General features: G+C 48.7%; 1 protein-coding gene across 1 annotated transcript in view; it reads left to right on the forward strand.

Annotated features, from left to right (window-relative positions):
* Positions 1-238: 238 nt before the first annotated feature.
* The window catches only part of SPRED2 (sprouty related EVH1 domain containing 2), a 67,405-nt gene continuing 52,814 nt past the window's right edge, over positions 239-14,829 (forward strand). The window contains exon 1 of the mRNA XM_034060899.1: positions 239-383. Coding sequence (XP_033916790.1) covers positions 337-383 — 47 coding nt within the window. The 5' untranslated portion in view covers positions 239-336. The remainder of the gene's footprint in view (positions 384-14,829) is intronic.

Raw genomic sequence — 14,829 nt, forward strand, 5'->3', positions numbered from 1 at the left:
CCGCCGCCTGCCCCCGGGCGCTGCGCCGCTCCCCCGGGCCCGGACCCCGCGCCGCCGCCGCCGCCGCCGCGCCCCGCCGCGCCCCCGCGGCTCGCTGACCGCCGCCTCGCCGCCTCCTCCTCCTCCTCCTCCGCCCGCCGCCGCCCGGCGACGAGAGCGGCCGTAGCCCCCCCTCCTTTCCCTTCCCACCCCTTTCCCCCCCCTCTGCCGCCGCCCGCGCTCCCGCGCCGTCGGGCCCGGCGCGGCCGCCAGCCCCGGCTCGCCGCGGCGCGGCCTCCCCCGCCATGTGAAGCTCGGGAAGATGCGGAGGCGCAGCCCGGCCGCCCGCGGCGAGGGATGAGCCTAGACGGGGAGAAGATGACCGAGGAAGCCTACCCTGACGAGTGAGCGGGGCCGGGGCTGGGAGGGCGCGGGGTGTGGGGGGGGCTCGCCCTTTGTTGCCCCGGTGCGGGTCCTTCACCCCCTCTTTCCCCTCCACAGACACACCGACCGCGGGCGGACAGAGGGACACGGACACGCGCGTACGTGTGCGCGCTGCCCGCCCGTGCATCCGCCATTTCGCGCTCCCCCCCCCCTCCCGGGCCGCGCTCATTTGCATACCGCCTTTTCATTCATAAAAAACCCCCGGACGGAGCGGGGACTGTGGGGCGCACCCCGGGCACCCCGCACCGGCACCGCGCCCGCCCCGGTGCGGGACTCGGGGCAGCCGGCGGCGGCCTGCGGCGGAAGCGGGGGTTGGTGATGGTGATGGTGGTGGTGGTGGAGGGGGGGCCCAGAGGGGGACGGCGGCGGTGCGGTGCGCTCCGCTTTCCCCGCAGCGCCGGGGCTTTGGGGGGGGGGGTGGATCGGGGCGTTGAGGGGGACACACACGGGACGTCGCGGGTCCCCGCCCCGGCCGCCGCCGTTTTGTGAATAGGAGGGCGGCCGCCGCCGCCGTCACATGACGCCGCATTCATAAACCCGGTCACCGGCGGCCTCCCCATTCACCACCACCTCCCCCCGTACCCCCGCGCCTCGGGGGGCTGCGGGTGCCCTCTGCACGCAGCTCCCGCACCGGCACCCCCTTGCTCGGCAACGCTCCCATAGCCTCCCCACGGATAAACCCTCGGAGAGGCCGTGCCGAGGGTTTCAAAATGCCTGACGGTGCTCTTTTCCCTTTGGACAATTTTTCCTTCCCCCAAAATACAACTTCAGAAGGCAATTAACGGCGAAATTCCAGGAAAGGCTTTTAACAAACCGTGCCGGGCCCAAGTGTTGTTCCTGGCTATCTCTTTCTGCGTTTTGACAGTCGAGAAAAATGAGTCACTTGCGTGCAGGGCTGGTTTCGTGCCAAGCGCCATAGGATGTACCACGCTTTAAAATGACTTCTCTCAGGGCTTATAAAGCGGTGTCGGAATTGTGCAACTTTTCGGCTCGGTTTTGGAGCCCTAAAAAGAAAATAAAATGCCATAATTGGTGGCGTGTGCTGCGCTTATACCTTTGTAATGTCAGCCTTGTTTTGAGGGGGTTCACTGGAGGAGCGCGAGTGGCGAAGGAAATGGCTTCTGCCTGCGACACGTGTGTGAAGAGGAATTGTTTTTGGCACTTCTTAATGAAGAGACTGTAAATACGTGTTTATGTGTAGCTTCTGAAATTGTGGTTATTTTGAAGTTGGGATGGTTCTTCCCAAAAAAGAGAGGAAAAGTTGACTTTCTCTCTCGTGGATTGCCATGATTCCAGCAGGCTGGGAAAGTACAGCCAACTTGTTTCCAATAAAACCCCACCGGTTCTTGGTTAGTGTTTTGGGTTTCATTTCTGAGATTGGACAAGAGGAGGAGAGATGTATCCCTCCCTCTGGGTTTGAGAATATAGAGGCAAACTGAACCTGATTGAGTGGATGAAAGATGGTGCTTGCCAAGCTTCATCTTGCAGGAGGCTCTTGCTCTGAGCATGTTTTCCTGCAGGGCTTGGTGTGGAGGTGAGTGTTGGTGTAAAACAGTGAGCGCTTGGCTCTGATGGTTGGGTTGGTTGGGTTTTTTCCTAACTTAATTGTAGGCTGCAATTTGTTTTGGAGTGAATCCTTCCTCCACGTGCCACTGTGCTGCCATGCCCAGCGAGGCTTTGATGGGTGGGTTTCATGTGCTGGGCTAGGGAGGGAGGCTCTTGGGTCATGCTGCCTCTATTGGGAGTCACCAGTCAATCCAGCACTGTTGTGCTTTGGTCCCTGGGAGATGGGGAGTGCTTGTGGCCACAGGGAGATGGTACCCACCCCGCTTCCCAGACCAGCGTTGGCTGTTTTCTTGGCGTACGGATGTGTTGGCATTCAGGGTAAATGACACACTGTGGCCCTTACTCTGTGCACGTCCCAAGCAGCTGTTTCAGAGGCTGCGGTTGGACTGGTTGCAGTTTAGTCCAGGCCTTCTCCTTGCAGGGCATGGTGAGGTGTTTTAGGTAAGCCATGGTTTCCTCCATAAGCTCTTTGCTTCCAGCCTTGCATTGATTGATAGCGTCGCTGAAGCCGGTGACTCATGGGTTGTTTTTCATTTCGGCAGTGGGTGAAGTGATTTGATTTTTTTTTATATCCAATATATATGGTGTTAAAAGAAATAAGGACAGGCTCTCCTGATAAGTTTTCTCAAGCTGTCAGAACAATGGTAGTATACCGTGCTATTTGCCCTAGATATCTGGCTTTAATTTGCATAGCTATTCTTGTTTCACTGAGTGCACTGTGAGCAAATGTTAACAGCCAGATCACAAAAAAAAAGGACCACTGTTAGGATGCATTTTAAAATAACCCTCTTCAAGTAAACGATGAGGGTCACCCCCTTCCTTTTTTGGCTTTATTTTTGTTTTAATTTGAGAACAACTCTGTCGGATTTTTGAGTTTTGACACAATTTATAAAACCAAGGAGGGGAAAAAAATAGGGCTCAGGATGCTGGAAACTCATTGGTCCCTTCATGACTGCACCATTTCAGATCGATACTTAGAGGTCAATTTGTCATTGCAAAGTGAGCACCTCTTTCTGCATCTCAGCCTTTATTTCTGCTTCCCTCCTCCCCCCCACCATCTCCGCTGTGCTTCTCCTTTGCACGTTGCAGGGCTGGGGGGGGGGGGGCGGAAATGGGGCCGCCCTGTAATAAATCGGAGGCATGAAGCTGTGGTGCTGAGTGTAAGTGGTGGGAGAGTTTTGGGCAGCGCTGCCTGTACCCAGGAGAGGGGCAGCTGCCCATCACCATCCGTGACCTCTTCTGCAGCTCCCGGGTGGGCTGCTGGCGACTTTCCATTTGTAAGTAGGAGGATGGAGCCGAACCCTTAAAACGATTTGGTTATGCCCGGAGGCTGCCGCCTGCTCGTTCCGATGCACGGTTCCAAGAAAGTCACAGGAAGTAATTAAATGGAAAAGGTCAGAGAACGAGGAAGTGTTGGTCCGCAGCCTTTCGCGGCTGGGGATGGAGCCGCGATGCCCTGCCCGAGCCAGGCAGCGGCTGCGGCCCCGCAGGGTCCCCATCGCTTGGCTTGATTTATTCCAGCGAGCCCCAAGTGTGTGTGCCAAGTGCTTGCAAGTGGGAACGGTCCCCTGGAGGCTTTAACAGGCTTGGTGAAGCGGGATGTGCCTTGTGCAGTGGAAGCGGTTGCTGTAGTGTTGTCCAGGACAGCAAAATGGGATGCGAGATTACACTGATGCTTCAGGGGGATGTGTTTTTCCCAGTCCAGGGAAAGAAAATTCAACTTGACTCACTCTTGTTTGTCCATTTGCTGGTTCCCAAATCCCTCTTCTCTCCATCACTGAGCAGGGAGCAGCAATACTTGCTCTGAATACCAAGGCATTGCAGTTTGCCCTTTACACTGAAAAAAAAATTCCTTTTTTTCCTTTTCCATCATTTTCACCACACTTTTGCCCAATGCTGATGATTTTTCTGTAGGTGTCATAAGTGGCTCATCCAGCTACATTTTTTTTGCTGCAAGCTTAAGCTGGGGAGGAAGGCATAGGACACACTGTGTCATGACATTATTGCTCACAAATAGGACAGGAAATGAAGGATTGCCAAAATATAACTGTTTATTTCTTGGCCTGAAAACATGGCTGTCTAAAATACAGCATGTAAGTAGCTGCTTTGTTCAGTTGCTGGGAGAAGTTGCTGTTTATGAGGGAGTAATAGCTCTGTTTGGTGAAGGAGGGAGGAAAAAAGAAGGGATTTACCCTTTCTACTTCTGTCTTGGGAATGCCTTGGAAAGGAAGGTGGAAGACCTATAGAAAAGGCGTTTGGCCAACTGGATGGGGTGACCTGTGTGAAGAGGGTGCCACAAGCATGAGGGAGCTGGACTTGTCTCAATCCATCCTCTGGCCACAGAGCCCTGGGATAACCCCTAGCTTGTACTGAAGAGGAGAAACCAAACAACCTGCCTTTGGGTGAGAAAATGAGGTTTTTCGGTGAGGCTGCCCTCAGCAAGAAGAGTGGTGGGACAGCTATGGTGGGGCAGTGTTCCAGTGTAGCACAGATGCCACACCAGCAGTGGGATCACCCTCCAGTGTGGCTTAAAAGGTGGGCTTTATCCACCCATGTAATGAAATCCTGAGGCTGCAAACAAAGGTATGTTGTGCAGTTGGGCTTGCTCTTAATGTGGACTTGGTTTACTGATGGCTGGATTTAAACCACAAAATTGCTTCCTGTCAGCCAGCAGACTGCAGGAAGATGATGGTAATTGTCCTTCTTCTTCTGGACCAGGCTGGAAATAGTTCGGAAATGAGACACAACTCTTGGTTCCAATTACTCCTTTTGCTTTCTTACACACTCTGGCATGCTTGAGGAATCGATAAATCCAATTTCCTTCCCTCCAGCAGAATAAGGATAAATGATCCTCCAGAGGTATTAAACCTGGGAGAGACATGCTCAGGAAGTTTGAATACCGAAAGGGTGCGGGCAGTTGGCCACATCCTGACACAAGTGATGTTGTGTGTTGGTCCAGCATGTTGAATGCCAGCAGAAGTTGAGATCTTGTGGCTCATTGGCAAAGGTGCATCTCTTGCTTTCTGCACTATAAGGACAAGCTTTGGCCGTAAGAACTGTTCCCTACAGCAGATTCATTGAAAAATGTGTTTTGTTTCATTTTCCATTTATTATTTTTTCCTTTCTTTAATACCAGTAGAAGGTAATCCTGCTCACAGGAGATGTGCAGGAGTAGAGCGGGCACGGAGGTCAGTAGAACTAAAAGTACAGCTCTGGAGGCTGCATTTTTGATACCTGTCCTGTTTGCTAAGTGGAGCTTTTGCTTTTTGAAGGACTTGCACTCCTGAATCAGTGCAGAAATGTAAAAGGAAAGAAAACGAAAAAGGTCGGTGGACTAAAAAAAGGCACAAATAGACTGTGGAGTTGATTGACAGCAGATGAGAGCCACAGCGGTCCCTGTTTCTGTGGACTACCAGAAGCAAGTGAGAAGCTGTTGTCACATGAATCCCAGCACTGGTAGGAGATGTCCTCTCCTGCAGCACATAGAGCAGCGCAGCATCTCCCAGCACCTGCCTTACACTGACCCTTTCTTCCCACTTTGGCTGTGGATAAACTCAGCTGATGGTTTCTAATGCTGCTTTTTTTGTTGTTTCTTTTCTTACCTATTGATTTTCTGTGAAGATCTGGTGAGTTTTCTTTTCCTTCCTTCCCTTTTCTCTGCCCACGTCCACCCCCTTTCCTTGTCAAATTTCCTTTAGTCATTTATTTTTCTGCTGCTTGCTCAGTACTGAAAACCTGAGCCTCTGAAGCTGCAGGAAAAACATAGCAGGGCTGCACCAGCCGCCTGTTTGATGCCTTCCCTTTGCGCCTAACCCTCACCTTTGGTTTTGCAGCAGCCTTTCAGAGCAAGGTTGGGTTTGCCTGTATAGGATCTCATTCTTTGTTTCCTCACATGGCAAGTCTGGCTGGTTGTGGATCCCCTCTACTCAGTAAGTCGAGGGTGATGTGTTGCAGACAGAACCAGGGAGAGGGGACAAGCCCTGCTAATGCAGCAGAAATAACAAAGCAATGCCCACACACTGCTTCTGCCTGCTGGTGCAGTGGTTTTGGGGGTTTTATTGTATCTGTGTGACCACCTGCAAATATCGTGGTGATGCTCCTCACCTCTCTTTCTACACCAGCTTGATGCTGACCAGATGTTGGGTGGGCAGAGGAAGATCACCTGCTTTAGGTCCAGGAGGATGTCTTAGTTAAGCCTCATTGCTGTACCTCCTCTCGCACAGTCCCTGGTGATTCCTCCCTCGCTTTCCCCATACCCATCGCACCCACCAGCCAGCTCTTCAGTGCAGGAGGCTCTTCTTTGCCTTGGGCTGAGGTTGAGAGAAACTCTCCATGCAGAAATGATGAGGGGCTGTTCCTTCCGCTGGGTTTCTGCACTTTCCTGCCCGCTTTCTCCATTTCACTTCTTGGTTTGTGTTCTTTCGTTTCCTTTCCCCTGTACTCGTGGGGGTTTGTTGGTTTGGTTTTTTTTTTCTTAGTTTATTCCTTCATGTGTTGCTCTTGTCTGGAAGCAGAACTTCTGCCATTGCTGCCTGCTCCTGTTGCAAGCCAAACCCTGCTGCCCATGTTTTTTCTCTAGCATGTTCATTTCCCTAGGTGTTCTCCCATAACACACACCTGGTGTAGCCATTGGAGCAAAACACTGCTTCATGCTTCACCTTAAAAGTAAGCTGTGTTTTATCAAAAACACTATTACAAAGTACGCTTTCAAGGCTGTTAAAGCCCTTTCTGCCAACAGCTGGCAGGTCCTACCTGTTGCAGTAGGTCTAAGTGAGATTTAACCCAAATTACTATTTTTGTCTCTGGTTTGCTTGTTCTTAAGCTCTTTGAATAACTTTCTTTGACTTTCTTTGCTTGCAGCTCGCACTTCACAATGTTTTGGGTTGTTTTTAGTTTCTTCCCCTCCCCTTTGTTCTCAACTCCTACGTGTGTTGTAATCAGAGAAGAGATCTTGAGTCTATCAACTGAGCCCGAATTCTGATGGCTCTTCCAGCTAGGAAGGAAGCTTCGTACTGGCAGGCATGGGGAGGAGGGGTTACAGGGCTTTCTGACAAAGAACTTGGCTTTTTCATCTGTGGTGCTTTCAAAAGTGAGGTTGCAGAGCTGTCCACCTCCACAAAGTTCTTGGACTTAGACGGTGGTGCCTAGCAAAGAGAAAGATTGAATACTGCATAGTCTGAATACTGCTGTTGTAGTGGAGCTCGTTCCTTGCTGGCTAGTGCTTTTTATCCAGCGTGCTACAGAAACTAGGCAAAATGCAAGCCAAAAATAGCATCTTCAGTGTACTGACTAAACAGGTAAATGGATGAGGCCATGCTGGATGGGGCTTGGAGCAACCTGGTCTAGTGGAAGTTGACCCTGCCTGTGGCAGGGGGTTGGAACTGGATGAGCTTTAAGGTCCCTTCCAACCCAAACTGTTCTATGATATTTTTGTTTGGCCTTTCCAAAGTAACACTGGGATTTGTGCCCCGTGTGCATCTTTCTCTAGGAACAGAATTCTGTATGTCTTATTGAGAGCAACCACTTCCCTCCCCTCGTTCAATTGCAGAGTTGAGTTGGGCGCTGTTACACCTCTGCTGCTGCTCTTTGCGTCTCGCATCAATGGCGCTGGGAGACGTGTTGTAAAACCTGATAGTGTCTTTTGATGTAGTGTATGGGGAGCTTGTCTCTCTGCTTGTAAGGACCTGCGCTGCCATGCAAGGACAGGAGCATGTTCTGCATATGCACTCAAGTCCCAAGGACGTCTGGAAACGTTTAGATTATTTTCTTTAATTGCATTATACGTACATCCTGTTTGGATAGTCCCATTACTTCTTTTTTGCCTAGTTAAAAGTGGGTCTGAAGAACAGGCAGCTTCGCTCCCTGGGCTGTACATTGAAGTGTTCAGCATTGCTTGCCTGTTCATTGAGTAGTTTGGAACAGGGTTAGTTTCCTTTGCGATAGCTGAAATCCACTGAAGGTGTTTGCACAGCAGTCAGAGTTTCAAAACGCTGTGGGAAATCACAAAACTTCTTCCCTAAACAGAGCCTGGTGCAGCACCATGGTTTCACCTACCAGCTCCTTCCCGGTCCTCCCCTTGCCTGCGGAAAGACAACAGTTCTTAAATGATGTGGTTTTATAGGAATTAAGCCTGTGTTTAGGATTAGCTGATGCCACTAGCAGCAATTACCATCTGAGCTAAAGCACATCTGGGTAATTATTCTTTCTTTTCCCTAAGTCTCTAGACTTAATGCTTTTTTATTTATTAATTCACATACTGGTGGTGGGAAATGAAAATTCACATGCTGGTGGTGGAAAGCATTTTTCAGGGGGGACGTGAGGTCAAAGAAACTCTCCTTGTGTATATCTGGATCTTGGTGGGCTGTTCTTTCATTTTGATATGAGCCACACTCATTTTTCTGCAGCCAGAATGACTCCTCACCCATAGCACCTTGAGCAGGTCCCTGTGATGGGGGAGATGCAGCCCAAAAAGATAACCCATTGTGCTCATTCCCCTTCCATCAAGTGCTTGTTCTTGCTGAAAGCTGAGAATTCAGCTTACCTCTGCTCACTGCATTTCTTCCGCTGACATGTCCAAACACTCCTGCCTGGATTTTTAAGTGCTTGGGAGGCAAGCTGGCTGTTTACGTGGTTTTACAAGTGGAAAGGTATGCCCCCAAGCTGATATAAGGTTACTAATGCTTCAAGTTGAAGCACATAGGGGAAGCGTGTGCTTTGTCTCAAGCTGGGATGAAACAAGGGAAGGGGGAGTGTGAATAGCTGGGCTTGTGTCCCTCCAGTGTGCAGCAGCTTGGGCAGCTTGTTAGGGGCATCCTTCTTCCCTTGCAGCCCATCACCCTGCCTCTGGGCTGGCGTGCCAGGAGGATACCACCAGAATGGTTGTTCTTGGGGTCTTTATATTGTCTCTGAGGGCTGAGAACAGTATCCAGGTGTTAGCACTGGAAAGCTGCTTTTTTTTGGTTGTTTTCTGGAAATCAAAGGGATGCTCTGAAGAGCTGCTAGAAGGCATCAGCATTGCTGGCAAGTAGACTCAGCTCCTGCTGCAGGGCTCCTGGCTCTGGGGTTGTGGGTTATTTACAAACAGTCAGGTTCTTAAAAATTATGTAGGGATCTGAAAGTATCACCCTGGCTAATTCAAGGCACACTCAAAGGGGTTTTCAGCTGTTTAACTTAGTTCTTGTCCAGCTGCGTGATTCCTGTAACACTTGCACCTTGGCATCTCTGTTGTTCATCTCTATTGTATGGGTGGGAGTGTGAGGACAGAAGTCCAGTGGCACAGTGGGGAGATGAGTGCCTAATTTTGCCTTTGCTGGCAAGCTGGGAAATCCACCCTCCTCTGCTGCCAGATTGGCCATTGAACAGCTGCATGAGAGAGCATGTTGCTGGAGGTGGGGGCTAGACCTGCCTTTAACATCTTCCCTACAGTTTTGGTAGTGCAGCTGCTTTATTTGATCACATTTCCTAAATCCCAAGCTGCCTGATTCCTTAGAACTGATTTATTTTAATTACTTTTATTTCCTTCTCTTAAAACCCCCCATGCCTCAGTGGGGACGAAGAACCAGGTACAGCCACCCCCTGGTAGACAGCAGTGGAATCCCTGTATTTCAGAGCTTGTTACACTCCGTGTATTTACAGTGTGTGTGTACATTACAGAAAAGCCACAGATACTTCAGCAGAGCACACTTGAGCTTTTTTCTTTAAATGCTGATGAAATCACAGTGAAAACTTTATCGCTGGAGATTTATAGCACTGCCAACATAGTTCATCCTCGACTGAAACTTGGCATAGGAGGTGTTAAGCTGGTTGCGGCCCATCATTGCCTTACATGTTGTTGCTGGATGTATGCAGTTTGGTGGTGGCTGTAAAGAGCGAAAGGTTAGGAAATGGTATAGAGTTTAGTAGAATAGTACTTCCAATCCTTACATTGTTTGAATGATCTTGTGTTTTTCAAAGGGCATCTGATGTTCAGTTGAACTAGAAGAAAAACTTACTGCAGAGCTTGTTTTCAGTCTTCAAACCCAAGAATAAAAGGCTGCAGTACAATTAAACCACTAGAGCTGCTTAAGAGAAAAATTTCCTGTTTTATTTCTCTGCAAGTACTTAGCATTTGTATTGTAATACTGCAGGAGAGCCCAAATGCTGAATGGCTGGGAAGTTATTCAGCGATGCTGGAGACGAGCTTCTGCTTGTTGTCTGAAGGAAGTGAAATGTGGAGAGTTGGCCAGATTGCTTAAAAACAGCAAATAGAAAAGGGGGAGTTACAGGAGCGGGGGGGAGAAAGGGAATTCAATGCATTTTAAAGATGTGGTTAAAACCCCATACAGTGTTATGTATTACGTTATATAGACAAGGGTAATTTGCAGGTTTTTCTAGGAGAAAGCACATCAAGAACAACTGTAGTTTTCCTGTATCTTGTCTGCCTCAGTCACTTGGAGCTCAGTCCTGCTGACCCGCAGGACTTCTCATGAAGCAGCTACAGCTTCTGTACTTCTAAGGCACTGGGTATAAATATTGTGGACAGACAGGCTCCTGGGGGGGAGCGGGAGGCATATGGAGAGCACAGTCTCACAAATGCAGTCAGGAAGTTCTAGAAATACCCTTTATAAACACTGCATCCTACAGGAAGAACCTTAAAGCCCAAATAAACCATTTCCCCTATGCCTATGTATACATAAACTCCACTGGCCTGGAAGATCTTATCAGGTCAGTGATGTGCCTTTTTACAGGAGTTCCTAAAACAAGTTGTCTGATAAATAGCAACTTTTTGTTTGAGCTGTTCATCAGTGCCTTTATCAGCTATTAAAAACCCTTTCCCAGGAGTCACAAATCTTCCCAGGTCAGTTCATCTGAATAAGTGACCGGTTTTGATTAAAAGCCTTCCAAATGCAGAGCTGTGCGGATGAGCAGAGGCAGAAGGAGGGTGGGTGATATTATCCATTCAACTTGATGTGTGCGTGGGGAGTGGATCTTCCCCCACCTAAAAGTTGTGCTCATATGTATATGGTATGTGTAGAAATGATTAACAGACAGCAGGTAAAGGGGAGGCAGAAATAGGCTTATTCTGATACCTTGGATTGAACTCCAGAAGAGTTCGTTGGTCCTGGGGTTGCCATGGTCATCTGGCATGATGCTAGGCTTGACAATGTATGTGTGCTTGCAGTACAGGTTGTTTTCAACCAACTTTTCTCCTGTGTTTGCCCATTAGAAATCCCCTTGCTTCTCTTCCAGTTTTATTATTAGGCCCCACAAATGTTGGTGCACCCAGAGGCTAGGATCTAACTGGGGTCTCCCACTTTTTGGGTGTGGAGCTGGCAGTTGATGTGCCTGTTGACCTTGGCCATGCCCATCATTCCACAGTAAGCAGTTAAGAAGCCCTTCGATATCACAGCCTATGAATGAAGAGAATTATGGCTTAATGAAGCCTGGCACCAGCCACTCATTCGGCTTGGTTCCGCATGCACGCCTTTAAACTAGATCCCTGAAATCCATTTCCACAGCATGCAGAAAAGGCTCCCCCCCACTTCACCCCAAACCTCCATAAGCAACAAAAAACCCTGTTCCTAAAGTTAACAGCCGCATGGATTATTTTAGGAACGGTGATCATAGAGATCTATAAATTGAAAGCCCCATCTGTGGCATTTTTATCTGGGATGTGAGGGTTTGGCTATGGAGCACTGAAATTCTGCAGTGCTTAACTGCCTCTGCAGCCATGTACTTCTATATTTCCTTGCTCAGGAAAGCGCTGGGTGAATTGTAAACGGGTTCATTTGTTGCTATAATTCACCATTCTGTACAAAAGTCATTAAAACAAGTATTTCTGGCAGCTTTGTTGCTGGTGGGGTGTTTGGGTGGGTTTTTTTTCCTCCTTCCCTTTACTGTATCTCTAAGGAAGTGTGGGCTACCTTTATCAGAGTATTGGTGGAATAGCTTCCCCAAGCTTTCATAAGGTCGAATAGAAAAAACAAACACTCCTCCTTATGGGAAGGAAGGGATGAGGAAAGAAGGGTGTTTGTGTACACTTTCCCATTCATGTTTTAAAAAGAAAATATATAAACTTGTGGAGTGGGTGCTGTGTAATTCATGCTATTACAGGAGCTGAGAGTCAGAAGCTTAATTTGCTTTCTCAGTGCTGACTTAAAGAAACCAAACGAAAGGGGAATAGCTGTGAGCAGGAGAGCACTTACTGCTTTGGTTTTGCCTCTATTGAACAAAATGCACTCCCAACTTCTGCAGTGACTTCAACAATAAAACCATCAGGTGCTTTTGCTTATCAGTTCTCTTTGGATTATGGATTTATCTGAGCTTTGTGTGTTGATTTGGGTAAGATGCTACAAAGGAAAATGTGTCCTTTGTTCCAGCACTTACATGTTGAGATTTCAACTCGTACCTTTTGTGCAGACGTTGGTCAAGAAAAACCAGTTCAGTGTTGCTGGGCTGTTTCCCCCTTCTGCTTCCTCTCTTGCTGCAGGAATAGGAGGAATCATTTTTCACAAGACCGGGTTGTGGTTCTGCATTGAGTTGGTACCTTCTGAAAATGCAAGCAGGACTTCTCTGTATGTGTTTTAAGAAGGAAAAGGTTCTGCGCTTGGGGTACACATGGTAGAGGTGGGACTAGAAATGAGCATCCCTGGTTGAACCTTCTCTGGGTGATCATCAACTTTGGGTCACTCATGGTGAGCCCTGCCTGCCTACTCCTGATACAGACATTTAAAGCAACCGAGTGCTGTGTTTGTCCAACAGTAAAGCAGCCCCTACCCTGTAAGCGAGAGTAGGGAAACCTAGCTGCTTTGTGAGAGGCTTCTGGGTCTCTTGTCTCTGTCTGTGGAACAGTTGGGGACAATATATAAGATTTGTTGTTTGCTGCTATTAATGCTATGAAGGACTTAGTGAACTTTCAAGGATCTAGCAGCCTGGTCTAGTGGAAGGTGTCCCTGCCCATGGCAGGGGTTGGAACTAGATGAGCTTTGAGGTCCCTTCCAAACCATTCTGTGATTCTATGGAAATTGCTGCTAGTGGTTGTGGGGAGAGTGCTTGTGTCTGGAAGAGATTGTCTCTTCAGATGGGAAGAATGGGATGGCAGAGAAATTTGTTAATTGGTGATGGACAGCAGAAATAGCACTCATGTTTTCTGTATTGATTCGTTCTGGTTTGTGGTTTTACAAGTTGCCATGATGTAAACCTGGGCCTGTTGGGTCATCGCTTGCTACAAGGGGCATGGGAAGGTGGCAGCTGTATTTTTCTCAGACCAGTAGAAGTGAGTCATCTTCATGTGTGCAGATAGAGTCTTGCAGTGTCAGATGCTGTGCATCTTCCTTGGCTTATCATTCAGGGGCATGTTACTTACCAGGTACAGAGCACCTGGCTTTTTTCTTGCCTGTTAAGCCTAGTATTGTGTCTTCCTGGATTAATGGCAGAGTGCGGATCCCCAGCAGCATGGCAGGGTATATGCTTTTACCTTCAGCCCCAACCTCTAGTTCAAGCACACATGCCATAGGTTCATACTCATTGCCTTGCTCGCTTTGTGTCACCCACATACAATCATAGAACAGTTAGGGTTGGAAAGGACCTTAAGATCATCCAGTTCCAACCCCCTGCCATGGGCAGGGACACCTCACACTAAACCATATCACCCAAGGCTCTGTCCAACCTGGCCTTGAACATTGCCAGGGATGGAGCATTCACAGCTTCCCTGGGCAACCCATTCCAGTGCCTCACCACCCTGACAGTAAAGAATTTCTTCCTTATATCCAATCTAAACTTCCCTGTTTAAGTTTCAACCTGTTACCCCTTGTCCTATCACTACAGTCCCTAATGAATAGTCCCTCACCAGCATCCTTGTAGGCCCCCTTCAGATACTGGAAGGCTGCTATGAGGTCTCCACGCAGCCTTCTCTTCTCCAGGCTGAACAGCCCCAACTTTCTCAGCCTGTCTTCATACAGGAGGTGCTCCAGTCCCCTTATCATCCTCGTGGCCTCCTCTGGACTTGTTCCAACAGTTCCATGTCCACATGGGTGATGCCAGTGTGGCTTCAAGTGACTCCAGAGGTACAATGACAGCAGTTGTATGCAGTTGCTTGGCAGTGCTGAGTTACTGTGATGTATGCAGAGGAAAACCCAAATCTCTTCTGTGAAGTGGTGGGGAGCACAAGGTCATGGTGAGCTCCTGTGTGCAACATAGCCCAAGAGAGAGGGGTGCTTTGGGTTTTGCAAGTTCTTTAATTAAGGAAAGCTCTTTAAACCTATCATTTCTGTAGGTGGAAGGAATAAATGCTCAGCTTCTTCCCTCTACTTTTGTATGTGACTTTTGTCAGCAAGAAAGTTCTGCCCTGTGAACTTCTGAGTAAAACCAGCTCCTCGGGACAGAAAAGGGAAACTCCTTGAGAGCACTTTCCAGCCTTGAAACGCACCGTATAAAAGCACGTTTGTACATTGTGTTACGTGAAGGAATTCCTGGCCGTACCCAGCCTTAAGTAAATAGCCAGGGAGAGGCGACTGAAGCATGACGGATGGCTGTGGTTGGCGAGGAAAGGCGCGCGGCGTGGAAGTCCGTGGTGCAAAGCAAACGATGAAGGGAACTGTGCTGCTCTTTACAGAAGTGGTGTTGTGTTAGGAGAAAGCTGTCCGGTGCCTGAAGCTGTGCCCAAGGTGTCCTGCAACAAGTACAGAAAACACAGAGAGGTTTTCATCAATCCATACGTAAACTTTCCTTTTGTGCCATGTATTCCAAGCTACTTGAAAATGATGAGTCTTTACTGATGAGAGGAAGTAATCATTGGGATGTGTTGCTGATTGGATCTTCAGCTTCAGATTCTGGGTAGAAAAAAACTTGAGAAGCTTAAAA

This window comes from Melopsittacus undulatus, chromosome 3 (genome assembly GCF_012275295.1).
Source record: "Melopsittacus undulatus isolate bMelUnd1 chromosome 3, bMelUnd1.mat.Z, whole genome shotgun sequence".
In the NCBI taxonomy this organism is placed as follows: domain Eukaryota; kingdom Metazoa; phylum Chordata; class Aves; order Psittaciformes; family Psittaculidae; genus Melopsittacus; species Melopsittacus undulatus.